At 42.8% G+C, this 20,281-nt stretch overlaps 1 protein-coding gene across 2 annotated transcripts in view; it reads right to left on the bottom strand.

Annotated features, from left to right (window-relative positions):
* Positions 1 to 18,879, bottom strand: part of glra4a (glycine receptor, alpha 4a) — a 40,133-nt gene extending 21,254 nt beyond the window's left edge. Inside the window, exon 1 of one of the 2 annotated variants that reach the window (XM_062394472.1) lies at positions 18,456 to 18,879. In XM_062394472.1, the coding sequence (XP_062250456.1) occupies positions 18,456 to 18,523 (68 nt within the window). In that variant the 5' untranslated portion in view covers positions 18,524 to 18,879. The remainder of the gene's footprint in view (positions 1 to 18,455) is intronic. The other variant, XM_062394473.1, reaches the window with a different exon arrangement.
* Between the last annotated feature and the right edge of the window lie 1,402 nt (positions 18,880 to 20,281).

A 20,281-nucleotide genomic window follows, 5' to 3' on the forward strand; every position in this document is an offset into this window, starting at 1 on the left:
ATCCCTTTGATATGAGCATTCGTGCCAGACTGCTGTCGAGAATATGCAACGACTCCCTCTTTCCCTCCGTTACAGAGCAACTCTTGACTGACACACTATTTTTAACGAGGGGTTTTATTTGGCTTTTTATAAAGTTTAAAGTTCAGACGAAGCCGATACACAATTGTGTATACAGACTTTAAAGTATGACAGCGAGAGAGTTGGTTATAACAGTGCGACAGTTAAACTCACTGGAGCAGCTGCTCAGGAGCGATTTAGTATCTTTGAAATTTTAGTAGCCTATGCCAGCTAGTGTACATCTTTAGAGCCTTTATGAGCGTTTTATCTCTCTTTGAATTCTGAATTCTCTATGAGGAGACAATTTAAAGATCGGAAACAAGGCTTTAATCTCCAGATCCTTTGCATATATTGGCATGTAAGGTAATTTCAGATTTAAACTTCCAGTACTTCTATTCTGGATGGAGTATGTGAGGCAGTTATTCATCATCCTGTGCTCACGTAAACTCAACCTAGTGTTCACTCGACTGCTCGGGGGGGGGGGGGACACTGCTCAAGACAAACCTGTCAGCACCGTGCTGTCAGCAGATCAATCACAGCAAACCACTGTGTGTGCAAATAATCTGAGGAGCCAGTCGGTTGTTGATTACCGTTCCACCCCATCTGGCCTCGAACAGAAATTTTCAGTCAGCCATTTATTTTAATAAAAGCGCGTGAACACATGACCAGCGATTCGAGAAAACGGCATGTCGTCTTTTTTTTGCAAACATGCAAAACGTGGAGGCATGGACCAGGCTCGGCCATGGTTCCCTCATTCTGTTTTCCAATTTTTCTCAAGAAAAAAATGTGCCTTCCGCAGAAACTGTTATTATTCAACAACTTGTTTGTATTGTGAGTTAATCTAAACTCAATATAAAGAGCCCTGATCCGGCTGGACACATTTTATTTAACATTCAGTAGCATTTTGATCTTTTTTTCTTAATATCCGACTATTCCTATGCTAATTGGTGGAAATTAAGCGCATGGTTATGGGGAAAAAAATCGCGATCTTTGCTTGAAGAACCACACCCAGAAGTGATGGGACCTCCACATCTAACCTCACCTCCACACCTTACTTCTGGCTTTGTACAAATTTTATTTTTAGCAGTTGTCATGTACTGTATTCTACCCAACTCATCTCAATGACCCTCCGGTGGCTGGCTGCAGTATAAGTCACAAACCCAGCTTTTTTCCATGTTAGCAGAAGGGACATGGGCTATAAAACAAAATGTCAGAGTACACATCAAACACATTTTTGTCAGATTTTCTGTCATATTAGGTCGTTGATATCACACCATGTCCGGGATATTTCATTTCGTTGTTGTGCAACCGGAGGAAGTGATGTCTGTAATCCATCTTTTTATAAGGTCTACAGTTTCAGTTATGATATAAAGACACAAAGTGTGTAAACAGCTCTTGTAAACCAATTCAAATGTTTGATTATTTACAGGCTTCCATTATATCTACAAACAATGTGGAGCCACAGAACATGAGAACTGGTACATGATTAATGTGAAGGACATGTAACCTTACACAGCCAGAAAAGAAGCTGTAGCTGTCACACTGTGTGTAGAACATACATCTCAAATGTATGAGGACATAAATGGACCAGGGAGAGAGCAAGGTTTGCAAGAAACCAACATTTGTTTTCAACATTCACTGTGTCCTCTTATTGTCCTGCAATCTCAATCCTCTATGTATTTTAAATGCATGTTTGCTCAGGATACACACAAAACTGGCTGATTGGTTTTCACAATACGAAGCCTTTGTGTTATCTTATCTTATTCTTTATTTTCAGATTTGGGAGTAACTGATCAAAATCACTCGTAATTAGATGGGGAACCTGCCCACGCAGTGCAAACACATTCTTTTTAATCGCTTTTCCATTAGGGAGCTGGTGATCAGAAAAGCTCATCATTTCCCAGTGTGGCTCTTCCCTGGGTTCCGACAAGGGAGCACTGGGGGACAGCTACACCATCAGACACCGTTGCATGGGCATACTAACTTGTCAGTGTCATTAGCATAATCGGAAAGAGCACGGAACTGCTTTCTCTGCTCTAATGTCCCACTTATAAAAAAAAAACCTTGACATCCACTTGACCCTTAGGTGTAGCTCTCATAGAGGAGCTCTCACCGTGAAGTCGACCCTACGGACAATCAACTCAACTTTCAAAATGAACTACATGAACTCTTGTCAAAGACGAGGTGCTTCATGGTAATATAATACAAATGTTTGTCCTTTTAGCCCTTCACACTACTGTATTTGACGGCCTATGGCTACTGCTGTCCCCATTTGACCACTAGGCTCATTGAGGAATTGGATTCGGCTCACACTGCTATTCACCGTTGCACATTCATATTCAGCAGCTTGACCCCTGCCACTCCTGCACAGTGACATCTCTAGGTATGGAAACACAGATGCAGACTGTTTCCTAGCTCAAAGGCAGCGGACATTGACATTTGGGTCTCAAGGATGAGGGTGAGACCACAACTTGAGAATCATAGAAGCCCAAACGGAGGCACCCAGAAGGTTTAACTTGGTGACGAGATGCACACTGACGTCCTACATACAACACAAAGTGTCTGTGTGTCAACAGTGAGCCAGAGTTGAGTAGGACTGACCTGAAATGAGAAAGTGTGTGCAGATTAAGCATTCAAAGTACAGAGGTCCCATTTGCAAGGCAGATTTCTAGAAATTGTTCCGCCGGGGTTTTAAGATATCATGGGATAAACCTACAGGGCACACATGCATATAGTCTATGTAGATAAAATGGAAGATGGATGGATTTGAAATTACTTGTGAGTTTCCCAGACAGTTCATTATTTTCTTATGACCTCTATCTGTGCAGAACAATCCTTCATTATGCAAGGGAAGGTTGAAAAGCAAAAGACTGTACCTTTTCACATACTTCAGCTACCTTTTTTTAAATAATAGATAAATGTGGCAAATGTGGCCCATTTTGTTGATTTTATCACTAAATCCGATGAAGAGGATCAAACCAACAATGCCCTCGTCTGTTGGCTACTGTGGTTTGTTTTAAACAACTCTGTATGTGTTCAGGGAAGTGAAAAGCATAGGCATACATTATAAATGTTTTTTGGAGGATTTAGTGTATTTTAAACATTGGCAGCTAGATGATTCATTCCCACTTGATATTGTGCTGTTTACAGACTTGCTTTCAGTTCCATTCCTACTTCGGAATTATTTATATTCTCCACAGTGTTATCTTTTGATCTCTTGTTTTGTAGTGGAGCATAATTAGCTCGGCCAAGAGCCAATGCTAATTGTAGGATGCACTTACTGTTAAAGTCTATTTAGCCGGCTCAATGCAGACCCTGGGTGTAGTGATTTAGATTAATCCACGTTAACACACAGTACATCACAACTCTGCGCCGTCGCTCATGCATACTAATTTGTAATGCAATCTTTAATCTTGTGGGAGTAAGGCTTGCTATCTCGGGAAGACCTGGCAGATATCATCCTTCCAGGCTTGTGCCACAGCAATGGTGAGGGCACAATGAACTGTGGCTCGATGACGGATTTGCTCATGATGGCCTGTTTCTACTACACTGAACTCCAACCTCCACCCCGGGCTTTTCCCATGCAGCCTTAAGTCATCTTAAGCACTCGCAATACATTCTAGTCTAGTGATTAAAAAATGAATATTTGTGTAAAATATGGTTTAATTAGCTTTGTGATTAATTTCCTAATCAGCTGAGTTTCTGAGCATTGTGTGCTTAAGACTGAAGGAAACAACACTACACTCTCCAACTCGTAATTTCTACATCCGCTTATCAAAATGCAACAACAGAATTAAATGCTCAGCCCCCGCATGGTGTCTGGCAACTAATCTGCTTTTAGTTTATCTCAGAAATATCAGGAACTTGATTTCAATTCCAAATGGGCATATGCAGAAATGTCCAACATCCATGAAAGTTCAACGGTTATAGTGTTTGCTTATTTTATATCACATTGCAAAACATCTCATTTCATCTCTGCCTCTGCCCTTTAAGCCACACCGCTTGGCCCACCCCTTCATTCTGCACATGGCTGTGAAGGCTTAGTGTTGTCCTATTTCTCTATGTGACGTAGGGGTAGTGGCCATCTCGCCCTTCAAACAGCCCTTCAACAGTATATTCAGGACCCCCATGAAAATGCTCTTAAATATAAGTATTAAATCTAGCAAAATAACCATGATAAAACCTTTTTTATTCATTATTCGAATCCAGTAGCAAAGGTGAAATCTGAAGAATCATGTAGGCAGTTTCACTGGGGAGCGAGTAACCTAACATTTCCACTGCAGAGCAGACCTTCCTATGGACAAGACTAATGTTAAATTGACTGAATTGATCAATAGATCCATCTGTCCCGTCTGTCATGCAGTGTTCACATGTGTCACTATGGTTGATAATGGTTATTTTTTGTCAATGTAATAATGTTGGTTGGCTGCTGATAACATAGCGAGTGGTGACCCAATTCCCAGGGGAAATGAGCCCCCCCCAACCCTCCGTTTGGAAGGGGGCACTCTCAGCTAAGGGCCCTTCATATCCAGGGGCATGGCCAAGGGAGAGGAACTGGGACAGGGCCTTAGTCCTCCTAAGGATGTGGCCCCGAATCTGGACACAGCTAAGAACTAGCACATGGAAATCCATATGTCTTAACAAGACTTTATATTAGCTAACTACTTGCCTGAATACTTGGGTGACTGACTCTTCCTTGAGTCATTTTGACCCTGTTAAATGTGCCGCTGTTATTACATTACACTCAAATGTACATTCGTGGTTTAAACCTATAGTCATAATTGACATTTGAATCACTGGTGACTCAAACAAGGTCATATAATCTAAAGCCCCCTTTCCAACTGGCCAGTAGCCTTAGACTTCGTAGGAAGAAGTGTATTTAATCGTATATGAAGTGTTCAGCATTTACCTCCTGTTGGAGCTCCCTAAAACTAAATCACACAAACAAACAGGGCTTCCAACAGTGCCGGTTTAAATGGCAATCTAAGTGATAAACCTGAGGAACTCACCCCCCCCCCCCCCTCCCCCAAGCTAGATGAATCTACCACGAGGCAGCCTCAGACCCACCCATCCTCCAGATATCTCTCCTCTCCTCTCTGAAGTCCGGCCACCCTTTCCACGTCTTAGATCTGATCGCAGCCTGGATTGCCTCCTGTCAGTCTCTGGGAAACAGAGTCAGCAAAGGACTGTTCTGACTGGGAAAGATTGCTTTGACGCGTCTGCTCCGGGGCTTGAGACGGACCGCAGCTCAATCCTCACCAGATGTGTTTTTATATGTATTTTGTCGTTTCGGCAAGGCAGTAAAATAATTGTCCACTTTGTACAGCACATCTAGATTCATGCAAATACAACCCGGCCTTTATTACGCATGTTTACACATCTTTTTAACATCTGCACATTCAACACTTTTTCCCCCCTAAGCAATCAAAGCAGATTTATGCCTGCATGCCAATTTCTGCCATCATTATGAACCTTGCTGTAAACTGAATATCTGTGTTTACATGCAGGGGGTATAAAATAATGATCAAAGCAGGGTAATGAAACGCTGTGGATAGGGAAGCAAGATTGGATTATTTTTTTTTTGTCTTCGTTGCAGCCAAACTTGAATGGTAATTGCGTAACATAATGAAGCCTGTGTGCATCTTCATTATCTTCCAAAAAGAGGGCTGTGTGTTTGCCTCCACATGTTGGGCTCTGCATCCCTGCACATCCCACCCTTCCTTCTGTGGTCTTGAAGGCCTCTGGGAAAATCTCTACAGCTGGATTCCTACAGAAGTCGACTGCAGTCTTAACAGAGCACAGCCAAACATGTAATTAGAAGACTGCTTAGCTGTGCTGATTAATGTCTTCCATTTGCCAAGTGCGCCGGTATATGTATGAACATGGATCGAGCTGCCGCCGACCATCAGTCTCCGTTTACATCCTATCCTCTGATAGCGTATGCTCATTTCCAGTTGCCATAATCTTTTTCTTATGTTTGCTAACTGCTTTAAGCTGCTTACAAGATGGTGTTAACACAGCTATATATGGTGTATAAGGAATTAGCCGTTGCTGAATCTTCGGCAGTTCTGACTTTTCTCTCCCCCCCCTTGGCTACATGGTTGTCAACCGCTAACTGTTGCTCCTTATTGAGGAAGTAAGGGTCTGGTGGCTTTCTTATTTGCCTCAGGGGCTGTGGCACCACAGCAGTTGCTGCATTGTAGGAGGACGTGAGAAATCCAAGGGCCGACGGGGGAGTCGATGTGAGCCGGGCCCCGGTTACGGTTCACCCGTGTCTTCAACCGAACGGCTCTTCTGTCAGTCTGCACAGTGAAGTGAGGAGTCAGCCCAGGAGGATGAGGTAAAGCAGATTGACATACAGACACATGATTCACTCAAAAACACACACACACATATACACACACATATACACACACACAAGCGAAGACAGCCACTGCACTCTACTTGACCCATATTTTGGACATGACAGCTAGGAGAAAGGAAGTTGTAGGCATAGCCCCCGGCCTGTTTCGCTTCATCAAACCTCTGGCTGGAAACAACAGCATCATGACAGAGCCTCCACGGAGCTTAGTCTAACAGGGATTTTCAGACTCGCGCCCACAGAGGAGGGAACCTAACGACAACAACGTTTCGTGAAATATCACTTTCTCGTTTCACTCATGCTGCTAATGGATCATTTCACCGAGCGGGTTTGTTTGACGACCCCTCTGACTGCACTGCTTGATGACACTTAAGATTATTGTTTGGGGACATTCTTGTCCACTAACAGATGTTTACTGGAACATTCTACACGGATGGACATGGACAAGCTCTGTTTTCTGATTACCACTGTGACAAGCTCCTGCTGCCTTTGTGATTGTCTTGCCTCAGAAGTAAAACGAATAATGAATAACTGTCAGCCTGAGCACGAGAAAAGACATTTGGACAAATAATACATTTGTATCTAAATTTACAACTTTCCGACTAACACATATTCAACAAATCACAGGTAAATATCAGAGTAAAAGCCAATTAACTCTTTACTTCACATTTTACTGACAGTTTGTTAGAATAATAAATAATAAAACTCAATTGGTTCTATCAGTATAAAGTGTTATGACTGTATGTAATGAGGATAAGTTGTGCAACAGCAGTACTCAAGGTTCAGCAGTTGAAGCATTCTGTCCGCACACTGTCTTTACTTTGTTCCCGTCTTCTGAAACCTTACGGACGAAACAGAGCAGTAACACAGATCGTAAATTGCCAACAGTTTGGGTGGGACGACCAAAAGACACAAAAACTTCAGAACCTTTCTGAGGGTGATTTTAAAGGGTTGGTGTGGGAGTACAAGCTTCTATGTGACGTTGCTTCGACTCTACAAAGGGATAAACGGCTGCTTTTGGTTATTTTTTAAGGTCGTAAACAAGCAAAGCTTAAACACAGAACCAATGAACCAAACTAAGAAAACAAAACATCAGGGAATAAAACCAGAGCTAAAAAGGAACAAACAGCAACGCAATCCGAACGGATGCACTTAGAAAGACATATGATAAACTTTGTTTTCATCTGTCCTTGTGTATGGCACCAGTCACAACACTCCACATTACACGCTGTCAGTCAGTGTACTTCATGCACCATAACACAAAGCTGACGGTTAAGCATCCTCATGTTTTCTGTCTCTGATTAAAAGAAACCCAAAGGCTAGAAAGACACTGGCTCTGTGAGATTTCCTCAGAGACTCAAGTCCAAGAGACAACTCAGGCACTGCTCTGTTTGCTTTGTGCACTTTTTCCAGGGTGATGTCTTATTCACAAGAGCCTCTCGGGCTGCTGGACATGCATAGCATGTCTTGCACTTTTTCCAAAGAACAAAGGCAGGTATGGTTATGGTAATCCTTCAGCCTGTTGAGGAAAAACAAGTTCAGACAGTCTGCGAACTAATCCTGTTTGACATACACTGATGTGCTTTCTCTCTGTCTTTCTTTCAGGTGGATTTAATTACTCCATTGTATACAGAGCAGCAAATCCTTCCCTGGAGTCGCTGGTATTGAAATTGTTTTTGGTTGGTGTCAAACGCACAACACTGCAGACATGTGTCACAAAGATTAAAGAACATTTTCTAAAATGTGTCAGGATCAGCAAGTAACCCAGAGCCATCATCTGAGTCTGTGACACGTCTGTCGAGCGTAGCGCCCACTTATTGAAAAGCGAACATTTCTCATCCGAAGAGGAGAGCCACCCCATATGACACATTATTCTAGGATACGATGTGGGCGTCTTGAGGGAACACGCAGACAAATGGATTGGAGTCTCAGTGGTCAGGCACCAAGGTGAATACATTTCCAGACTCTGATTGTGTCTAACACGATAAAAGAGATGTCAACTGCCCTGTTATGGATGTTTAGAAACCCCCCGCTCTTAATGTGGGGCCTGAGATAACCGTGAACACAGTATGGCCGTGCATAACTAACGGTGAGCGTCTTCAAGTACAAAATCACATTAAAAGACGTCTAAGTTGTGTGTCCTCCAAAGAGCCATAACACAATGTCACACTTCTTCTTTTTGATCGCGGTGTCACCAAGTCTTCCCCCAATGTCAATGTGACTTCCAGTCTGAAGAGATTACGACTTAGATATTAGCAGGCTTCGCTTGAAAATACCATTTCAACCGTTTGGACCGAGCAAAGACTGAGAGTGAATTTTACAGCCTCTTTTAATGGTTAACAGCAGCTATGTCGTTTTAAGTGTCATTTATTTTTTTCATTGCAGAAACAAACATTAAGTCTGTCGTGTCTCTCTACAGGGGCAGGAGCGAGGGCAAGTCAAAAAGTGGTGCAGAGAATTAGTCTTTTATCATTGTAAATTCAATTGAATGCTTGACAGCCTGTTTTTAAATCACTTTAATGGAGAAATGGAGAAACTTTGTAGTGTCTAGATTTGCTTATGAACTGCAGAATTAATTAATTATAATTAACGCATAGAGCTCTTCCACCCGACCAGGATAGGACCTGATCAGTTTGAGCTGAGCCTGATTTGAACCCCTGCATCCTGATGTTAGTCTGGTTTGGGCCTAAAATATGAATGTTAATAATCAAATCTTACTTTTTATAGATATAATTGGTAGTAAACATTATGATTATCAGCCTAGACATATAACTTCACACCAATCGGTCCTTTCAGGGGAAGACAAATGTCTGCCAGGACATTGATTGAATCAAGAAAAGGGGCGAGAGTTAATTAAAGGCTCAGACTCTAATAGACTTGCATCCGTTGTGATAAATTAGTAGAGGTACACACAGATTTCCACTTTGGCCACATTTATTTTCCTATTCATTACAGATCCCAAAAGAAATTACAGCATTGAGCACATTTGAAACAGAATGGCAGCAGGAGCTTCTCTCGCTCTTCTCCCATACACTAACCTAAATGAGGCTCAGGGCCTGTTAATCTGGTTTAACAGTAAATTTAATGATGTCAATTTAAATGTCCCAAAATGAGACTCACTCACAGTATCTCTTCCTCTGTTCTAGGAATCCACGAATCAGTGATTTCCTCCTGCTCCAGAAACAGATCAGTGAAATAATAAGTGTGAGGAGCTTGAATGTGCAAACTTTGACATCTAAATAAAGATTACTCACCAGGAGTTCTCCTTGTTTGCTAGCTGCAATTATTTGGGGAAAAACAGATCTTTGAAAGAGAGACAGTCAAAGTTGCATCCTTTCAAAACCAGCCTGTCTATGACACCGTGCACCAACACGATTCAAAATATCCCGTGGCTCAGCAGCAACACATTTCAGAGCCTAAGCTGTTGTGTTGTACTCTAAAAGAAAACTTGGCTCAGCTATTGTCATTGACAGCTCTTGTTTCTTTTTAGCACACTATGATATCATTAGAGTTGAATTCTGCACCTCACTTGTCAAGGACAACTACTCATCTCCCTAATGTGAGGAGAAAAGTGTCTGCCAGTGATGCAGGGAGGTCAGGGTGACCGGGATTTGTGGAAGTACATGATCTGGAGTGTTTTACCCTAGAATAAGCTTAACACTGTGTCGCAGAGACCTGCAGCCCACTAATGGCAAACAGAACAATTACATCACAAAATGTCCGAAAGTGGAGACCTACAGTGTTCGGCCAACAGAGCGAAGCTTAGTTTAGAAACCAGAAGCCCCTCTAAGATCTCCTGCTGGTAGAACATGGAAAACGACATGTTTACAAAGTAAACCTTTAATTGCACCGCTTTTTAATATTTCCAAATGGTGAGTGATCCTTCTTTTGTTTGTGGCCACATTATTCAAACTGGGAGTGAATTAAAATTTCTTTCAAATGGGTGAAATCTTATTCCCGAGCAGAGCTGCACAAAGCACATTGATTTCTCTCTCTCTCTCTCTCTCTCTCTCTCTCTCTCGCTCGCTCACACTGATACACAAACACATCGACAGATACATCTGTAAACTGGGAACAGAATAGACTCACATGTGTTTGTGCATATAGAGCAGGGGCAGTGATATCCGATCCTGAGTGGTCACATGAGACGCGTTCGAATGCCAGGCGTGAACAGCTGAACCTAGCGCCGCTCCACACGTAACCAGATCTCTGAGGACGGACGTTACTGCAATACCAGGTCTGATCAGGACATCACAGGAGGTCTATAACCAGGCAGTATAGTTCCTAGTTCATTCAGTGTGTAGAGGAATTACACAGGTTCCTATTACTGCCAGCAGGTTATCCAACGAACACAGATGTAATCCCACCTCAATGACAGAGATTGGAAAAACTCATCAATGAGTGCAAGGCCTGAGATCCCCTCAATTAAATGTATTCTTGGAGAATTAGTGTCTAAATTATCTGCAGATGACTAATGATAAGTAAAAACAATTTGAACTGAGTCAGACTGAGAACAGGGTATGATAGAGTGTTAAATCTGTTCTAAATGATTCATCAGATTTAGTTCAATTTGACACACTCTCATTTTTGTTAAGCTCAAGCATGTAGTATGTTAATTTCAATTCCCCATTATCTCTTATTTCCTGAATCTAACTTCCAATATCTCCCCGCACGTACTGAACTGTAGCTCACACAGCTACAATCAAACTGGCAGATTAAATCTAATGGGCTGAGGTGTTCCTTTCACTCTGAGTTACTCTGTGTAATAGGCTCCACCACTGTTGGGCTTTACCCTGTGTGGTTTGGCTGGTAAGTTGCATGGTCACCCTAAACGCTTTCGGTTAATACGATTTTGATTCCATTATGAACCAGATCTTCAGTTTGATTCCACAACTCTGTCTCTTTTCCATCAAGCATTTGTTATGAGGTGTTATTTTGTATCTTTTTTGTTGTGTGGATGGAACTCCACCTTCTCCCTGAGAGTGAAGTGTAATCATTATGGACAGTTTGGACGGACACAACGACATAATGGAGGGTTTTATAATGGCCGCCCACTTCATGCTCCTAATTGCAGAGAGCGTAACGACCTACAGTGGTGGACCTCTGAGCCAAAGTGCTGCTCCAGTCAATAAGTGGCCATTTTAATCTGGCAGGACCCGAGAAGAAGAGTGAAGGGATCCACTCTATTGCATTACCCCACCACTGTGTCACACACGGTGTTACTGACTCACACTGTGCGCTGTTTTCATGCACAGAATGAAACCCCCTCCTCCTGCGTTTAGTACTTGCAGGAGGAGCTGTGGTTCTGAAACCAACCTGAACACCATCGTTCCACTCTGCCTCCATCTCAGCTACATGTCTGGGATCTATTTTTTGGTCAGAAATTGATTTGACAATAGAATGTGGTGAAATTAATTTTTTATATTCAAACTGATAGTCCGACGGTAAAGTTTGTCGGTACCATTGTTTCACAACAAGAATGCTCTTGGTTTGAATCCCAGGGTCGGCCGGGATCATTCTATGTGGAGTTTGCATGTTCGCCCTGTGGTTAGTATGGTTTTCACTGGAGTTGCATTTTGCAGGTTTGTGGCCATGAGGCGTTCATTTAACTCAATGGTTCTTTTTCATCCCTGGCATCACATTTTAGTGTCTGAACCCAGGAAGCATAAAAATAAATCGGATCTGATTTGGTCCTGAAAGGTTTTGGTGATTCCTTCCATGACCATCGGGCACTGATGCATTCTAAGGCTCTTCCAGCTGAGCATTAACTGGCCACATATCTGAAGAGATAAACTTCTACCCTGAGCGGACGTGCATCAGTTACACTTCATGATGTATTTGTCATCCGGCAGCTCGGGAGACATTTCACCCTCACGTGGTTTAGTGAGGGAAAAGGAAGACACATTTTTCTAACCCGGGTTGAAACTATTTGTAAGATGACATTGATTATAGCTTTTAAACTCCTGAGATTCTCCCTAATAGAAAATATAATCAAAAAAAATCCCAGGCGTGTTTCAGGAGACATATTCCCTCAGCACCAAATCACCATCTTTATCCGGGGGCGCCAGGGTCCCAGTGAAAATTACAGTGCTAAGATGTGGCAGAGGAGATTGTAATGCACATTTCATACCGGGAAAACCAGGGGAAAGGTCACGTGTGGTTTGATTGAAATGGGCTGAGAACCATCAGTCACATCTCTCAGCTGCGGGTGTCAGCCGAACACGGGAGGTGCTGCTGGCTGACTGCTGGAGACCATCAGTAAGCTGTCACCTCCACCACATATCCAGAACCAGATTTAATGTCAACCGACGCAACGGGCCCGTCTGTGTCAGACTCCGCTCTCTTGTCGGGGATTTTAGATTAGACCGTGTGACCAAGTGCAGCTCGCCAACTCTTTTTTTTATTAAAAGTTGCTCGCAGCAGGAGGAGTGTTTGGCTCAGTGCGAGTTTTGCAGTGACTTTTTCCTCCGGCTGCCAAGACACAAAATCATACTAGTTGAAGAAAAACCTAATCTTGACATTCCTCTGTGAACCAGCAGAATAAATAATGACTTGTTTTGAAGTTCTTATCGAAACAAGCTGCAATTAAATCCCCAACATGTCCTCACGGGAGCTCGGAGCGTATCAGCGCAGAAGCCTAAACTCTTTTGTTCATCTTCTGAAGATTGTCCTCCTCATCCCTAGACTTCATATTTCATTGTTAAGTACAGTGCTACTGTTCACGGTGGAGCCGGCTGCGGAGAGCAAACCTTCTGCTCGACTCCTGTCTCCCGCCTAGCTCTCGTTTTTTAAGTCATTAGCTCACGTAAGCATCCCATCTGTCCTTCTTTCAAGCTTCCTTTTGTCGTCAGTGCTCCTCGCTGCTCCAGTCTGTGCTTCAGCCTAACGTGTGGGGATTTCCTGTGTTTTCAGAGAGGATGAGAGAACCCCCGAAGTGTCTGTGACACTCGAACTCAAGGTTAAATTGTTTTTTTTTTCTTCTTCACCGCTGTGGGCGTGCACAGTTTACCTTTTGTTAGAGATTAACAAGAGAAACCCTGCATGTGCGCTCCAGCCTCATCTTTATTTATCTTACTTTCTGTTTCATTTCAATTTAAACACATGTATTTCTCCACTGGCTTCCTCCTGAGTGAAAATCGATTCCAAAGTGGAACAGACATTTTCTCTCCCAAGTTTTTCTGTGCACATTATTTGTGGCGAAACACATCTCCAGCTCCTTGTGGGTTGCTAAACGTTTAAAGTGAACACACAGGATAATTGCGGTCCTCTTCCCTCCACTGTTTACTAGCCTCCAGATATTACTTTACTGTTGCTGATTCTTCTACACAAGCTGGGACCGCCATCAGAATTTCATTAAAACCTGTCACAGAAAGATTGTGTCCTCGTCCAACGACGGAGCTTTTGAAGTTTGGGTTCCTGTTTACTTTGTTCTGAGAATTACTGCAGTTTTTAACATTCTCAAGCTTTCTCCTAAAGAAAACTTGACTCAACTCAGATTTAAGTTTGTGATGCTACATTTCAATCCGAGCTCGGAGTACTTGATCTGCAGCTTTAAGGCCATTTTCACACCTGAATGTCTGAACTAAGGATCATGTGTTTGTTTTATTTTGAACATTTTGGATTCAGATTATAATTTAGGGAGCAGACCTTTGTATAAGTAGATCCTGCTGTCATCACCTACGCAGGCTGAATCTACCAATACTTGACATTGATTAGGTTTGTAGACGGGCATGGTTTGGCGGCTGTCAATTAAAATATTGTATTTGCTAACTTTTTCAAAACAAAGTGCAGTCGTGCAGTCTGTTGAATGGCGAAATCAACCAGTTCCCTTTGTCAATACCACTGCCCTATAACTTCATAATACCAACAAAACCAACGTTCTCGTCGTTCAACCATTAGACAACAGGCGATCCTGCAGGCCGCTCCCACTTTCTTCCTACAGCTTGAATGACGAGGTTCTGAGATGTGACTTCTCTCAGAGCTTCCTCTGAAACATTCGTCATCTCATTCAATAAGCGCTTGTTAAAGAGGTAAAGCACTTTCTGAGCTGTCAGCTAACACGCTCTTGGAGGCTAGAGGGTCAATGAGTTCACACAGTTTACTCTACAGATTATTGCACCATTGACTCTTGTAACTGTCTAGAAACCATTCTTCATCACGTTATGGTCTGTGGAGCCAAATGAAAGTGGACGATGCAACGCAGCTAGCAAGCTATAAGAAGATGCTACATTTTTTATCTCTATTCAATCAGAGCTTATTGACAAGACCGTTAGCAATTGGTCAATAGTTGGAATTGGAAATTTAAAAAAGACATTGATTAATTTCAATGCCACATTCACATCAGATAATATACACTCCACTGATTTGACTGATCTGATTTAGATGTTTTAAACCCTTTAGATACTTTGGAAAAGTAATTCTAGGCAGTTGTTTATCTTTAGTACAACGTAGGTTTGAACTGCAGCCATCCTTTGCACATCTGTCTTCATTTGAGGAAGCAAGTTCCACTGCTTTATGTTTCCTGTTAAGAGTTGCAACCTTTTGGCCACCAGGGCTTAGATGAGAAATTTGTTCAAAAAAAAAAAGAGTTCACTGTGCTCGAGGAGAGTCGTCCTCAGAGACCTCATTTGTTACGAAATGTTATCACCCATGGCTCCTCACACTGACCAGACCGACTCCCGAACTGTCTTCCCCTCTCGCCCTTCACACTCGCTGACTTGCAATTTAAAAAAAAAACTGCAGTCACTGGAAAAGGCTCAAACTGGGAGCTAAATTCAGCTTATGATATACCACTGGTATAAAGCAGCTGATGTGGGGTATGAATAAATCACTTTGTAAGGCTCATTATCTTTTACCTACTTTCATAAAAAAAAACATGTTAACACAAATCAAGTTTAAATCTGAAATTGCAAACAAGCGATTTTAAATTTATAATTTCTTGCAAAAGACTCCACTAACTTTAATCCGAAACATAAATCTTGAATGTATTTTTGGTGTGGACTGTTAATGTGTTCAATTTACACAGCAGATGAACATATTTATACAATTTGTGTGTCTACTGTGAATTCACTGTTTGAGAGTTTAGGTTTATGTTATATTATTAACATCCAGCGACTTTTAGAGGTAAAAACTCTATTTGAGTTTCTTATGTTTTGAAGCTCTGCTTGTGAGAAGGATGTCATTAAGGTTACAGTTCACCCAAAAATGAACCCTCACTCATTATCCACTCACCACTATGCCATCAGAGGGATGGGTGAAGTGTCTGAGTCCACAAAACACTATTAGAGTTTAAGAGGTAAACAGCGTTGCAGCTAAATCCCCAAAAATATAATTATATGGCGACTGATTCTTCGAACGTAAACAAACAGAAAAAAACACAACATGCCTCCATTCTGCCCCTGTGTTGTCAGCCAAGTTCCTGTAAACCCAGACATTCACATTTGACTCGAAACAGCATCATTTACACATTGTTTTTAGGGCTATATGTCCTGCTCCAAGTTTCAACCACCCCTCCATCGGCACAGGGGGAAGTAGATAATGAGTGAATATTCCTTTTTGAGTGAACTATCCCTTTAAGGTAACGTTGTTCCAGGATTAGACCAATCTTTCACGAATCTGAAGTGATTTTGACCATCTCATGTCCCTAGCATTAAATCAAAAGCTGTAAGGGACTGAGTGAACATTTAGACGTTTGGTCAAATCGCGATATTTATTCAATATAAATCATTCGGAAAAAATTCTGAGCTGGAAATGCTCATGTGTCACAGTAACCGCCTTTCACACAACAAACATTACTGGACCTTTTTCTTCAGAATAAAGTGCAGGTGTTACTTAGGTCTTATGGTCTGTTGGCAACAGTCCACAGGATTATTGGCTGCGCTCGCCAACTGGCTCTGTGGTGACTGGATTCGGTTTTGAGCTGATAAGACACTGAAATGAAGCAGATTCATTTGGTGGCGGGTGGAGTGGATCTGCAGGAGCAGGGACACAAACTGTGACCTGAAGTCTTGCAGTGCACGGATCATTCCTCCATGTCCTTCCAACACATTGACAAAGTGTTCAATTTCCACCACAGCTGCTGTTTATAGCTGAGTATAGCAGTAAAAACCACTATGTTGTTGCCCTCAACTGACTGTCAGTGTTTAGCTATCAAACGCTAATTGACAATTTAGTTTTGTATTTTTCCGTCATGAAAGAAAACTTAAAAAAAAAAACTGCTGAGAAACAAGTGGCAGAATAGGTTCAGGCAAACAGACAGATTCAGGGCTTCCTTTCAAGCCGACATTCACGTCTAACAGGCCTGCAGCGTTGCAACAGTACAAGAGATGATACACACACACAAGGACACACACACACACGCGCACACACAATCCACAAAGCTCTCTTAACACCCTTACAGACTATGATATGAACTTTCTTATTTATTACAGCCCTCCTTCTGGTTCCTCGTGACAATCATCCAGTGTGAAACCTATCGCACCGATTCAGTTTGTCGACTACTTCAGATGACAATCTTTTTTCTCACACTTTCCACTGCCCCCCCCCCTCCTCAAACTCATCCTCCTCATTCCTATCCGAACCATTTCTCTCCATCTCCCAGCCCAGTCCTCCACTTTACTAATCTCCCCGCCACCTCCAGCTAAATGAATCACCCTCGCATTTGTCTTTGTCCCAGTTTGCTCCATTCCCATTTCCATCCCCCACCCCTCCATCTCTCCCCCGTCTCCTCACCACACACCCCTATCAGATTCTGCCTGTCTTTTACACCTGCCCTCCTCCCTCTCTCAGTCCCCTCTACATGGCAGGAAAGGGGGCTGGTAGGAGGGCATGTCATTTCCTCAGAGGTGGTGCCGTCAGTCGGCTTGCTCTCCAGGCTAGCTGCTCCCATTTGCCCCTGGGTTCACAGAGTCACGGCTCTGTTCCACTCCAGGATTATGCAGATCCTAATTCCCTGCCGCTCACACCTGAGGTTGGCAGGGCATGAAATAAGGAAAGTATTCACTGAAAATACAAGTTTTGGCCACCAGTGGAGGAGAGAGGACAGCAGCAAGGGTATGTGGGATTAGGGAGGACATAGGAGAAAGAGGAGCTGGTTTGTAGATGGTCTCGGTGTGGGTGTGAGGGTTGGGAGAGTGACATGAGGTTTGTGTGTGTGTGTGTGTGAGTGTGTGAGTGTGTGTGGTAAAAACCATTAGAGGAAGACAGGAGGAGCAGAGGGAGGTGCTTTTGTTTCTTCTGTCCCCGAGACACACTGAAAACACACTGACTGGAGCCAAATCTACTCCAATTGAATCAGCACTCTTTATTTCTTGCTCTGACTGGATAAATAATCCCAAAGGTTTAACGTCCATGCAATCTGTCAGGTACGAGTGTCAGTGAGCAGCGAATGGCTTGTTTCCCCATTAAGCTAATTGGAGAATAGTTAATCATCACATTAATATCCCATCATTCACTGGAGTCTTCGATTTGCCATTTAAAGCCTGCAACGCAACCCTGGAAATCAAGGAGTTCCACAGGTAGTTCGCAACCAGGACACGTTTTAATAAGGCACTAATGTGTGATGTTTCTTTCATGTTTATTTGTGGGCTTGTAACTCATTTGCAATTGACACCAGATAACAAACTGTAGAAATCGTGATTTGAAGAGTTGGTGTCCAGAGATCAGAGTCCTGTGCGTAAATCTGTGCGTAAAAATGAACTGGGTTGTCTCGTGCGAGACCGTGCGCACCTCGTTCCGCATGCAACCCTTTATAAACGGACATGTGCCGTTTTTCCTCATTTGATAATATCACATCCGATATATTTTTTTGTCAATTATTTGGCTGAAACCTCAATTGTTTCCTTCGCGCCACCATAGGGACATTTTCCAAACAATGCGTAATAAGTTAAAAGAGAAATAAAAGTCTACGAAATGTGCCCGATGTGGTGTGAGCAGCCAGTTGTGGATGAAAAGTTCATGCAAAGCAGTTGCACGAGAAGAGAAGAAACAACTCGCACCAAGAAACAAGGCGATCTCACAGGCTGGCGCGCCTCCTCACCTGATAAAGCCTCCTTGGAAAAAGCAGAAAGACAAGACATACAGGATCCGAACGACATGTGGGAGCATCCTCTGGCTCAAACAAAAACCTCTCCTCAGTCCCGTTGAATAAACTTGCGGAAAGATAATTTCGGCAATCAGCAAATCCACTGAGCGGCTCGCGATTGTGTGTTGGAGGAGGAAGGCATCGTCTCTCTCTCTCTCTCTCTCTATCTCTGTCTCTCTCTCTCTCTCTCTCTCTCTCTCTCTCTCTCTCTCTCTCTCTCTCTCTCAGTGATCCAGGCTCGTCTTTAGGGAAACTTCTCCTCCTCCCACCAAGTCCAGAGGGCTGCACGCAGACATCCACACAGCGGGCTCCGTGCTGCGGGCAGCTGGACTCCGCTGAGCACTCACTCTCCCACTCACTGGGTCGCGTTGCTCAGGAGGGTCGGTTTGCATGACATACTGTTGGTGTTGCTTTCTTTTTTTTTTTTTTAAAGTAAGGTTTCTCCTGCTTCTATTGCCTCGTGCCGTGCGATCCCTCGTTCCAAAACTCAAATTAGAAATGGGGGTGAAGATTTAAAGAAACAGTGGCTTCAGTTTTTTGTTTCCTGGTGTGTTAATTAGCTTTAATTGTTTTGTAGTGGCTGCATACAATGAGCTGAATTACACTGGTTAACACAAGCTGCTTGATGACCAGAAACACTGATGAATAATCCCAGTCAGGATAAATTGGTGGAGGAGGTGTCTGACTGAAGTGTGTCAGTGTACAGACTATGTAGAGCTTGTAATTGATTCACTCACTATATAGTCCACGTGTAGTGAGTTAGCGTGAACTATCTATTCCACAATGAGAGCAGCCATGTGGGTACTTTGCCCTTATGCCATGTCCCCGCCCATTTTTGGGGGAAATTATTGGGGCACAAACACAAATTCTGTATTTTAGGTTTTAGGAGCTGAGGCCCTGTAGCTAGTAAGGCAAACAAATATATCATATTGTTGCTAGTAAACATAAACATTTAAAAAACAAAACATTTATGAAATGTACTAGTTAGAAACCTATATTCTCTTGAATGACCAATATCTGCAAAAAAATACCTCGTTTTTTTTTTAATGACTCTGATTCTCATTTTATTTTTAACAACTGTAAACATTTTCCTACAGAATTTCTGAAACTGCTAGTTTAAAGTCTTCTTCAATCCAGCATAATGTTCGTTTAGTAAATTATGTTGCCATGTATATGCATCGTGGCATTGATACCATGTGACTGGTATCGTCCAATGGGAGCAGCCTGCAGGTGTAGGTTGGCCTGCAGGGACCTCGAGCTCTCAGACGGGCTCCGGTCACAAACCAATTGGTGACGCCATGGTGTTGCCACTTGGTGGAAACACTTAAAACATACCTTGTATCCCAAAATGATCTGTTAGTATATCGTCTTTATTGTAAATTTAGTCACTTTAAGGTTGATTATCCAGTGAGTTTATCCGAGGAATGAGGAAGCATTTTTTCCAGCCTTCTCAAACACAGTCAGACATTTCTAACAAGCCCCACCATCACTCGACATTGTAGGAAAAGCCTCCGCCTCTCCCATCAGAGACTAAATCTCTGTGTCGATTACATACCTGCTGGGTGTCTCTGAGACGTGCAGCGACGCAGGTTACAGATCAGTGTACCTGCCCTCTCATATCCATTAAAGGCGCGATGTGAGAGATCACAGGGCAGTAGCACAATGTGACACATCAGTCACAGGGTTAAATTGCCTCTGTGGCAGTCATTCCTATTCCCCAGTAGAATCCACCCAGTAGATCTACGGCTTCCTGAGCGGGCGGCGGTGTCACTCTTTTATTG

Source organism: Platichthys flesus, chromosome 8 (assembly GCF_949316205.1).
Source record: "Platichthys flesus chromosome 8, fPlaFle2.1, whole genome shotgun sequence".
NCBI lineage: Eukaryota > Metazoa > Chordata > Actinopteri > Pleuronectiformes > Pleuronectidae > Platichthys > Platichthys flesus.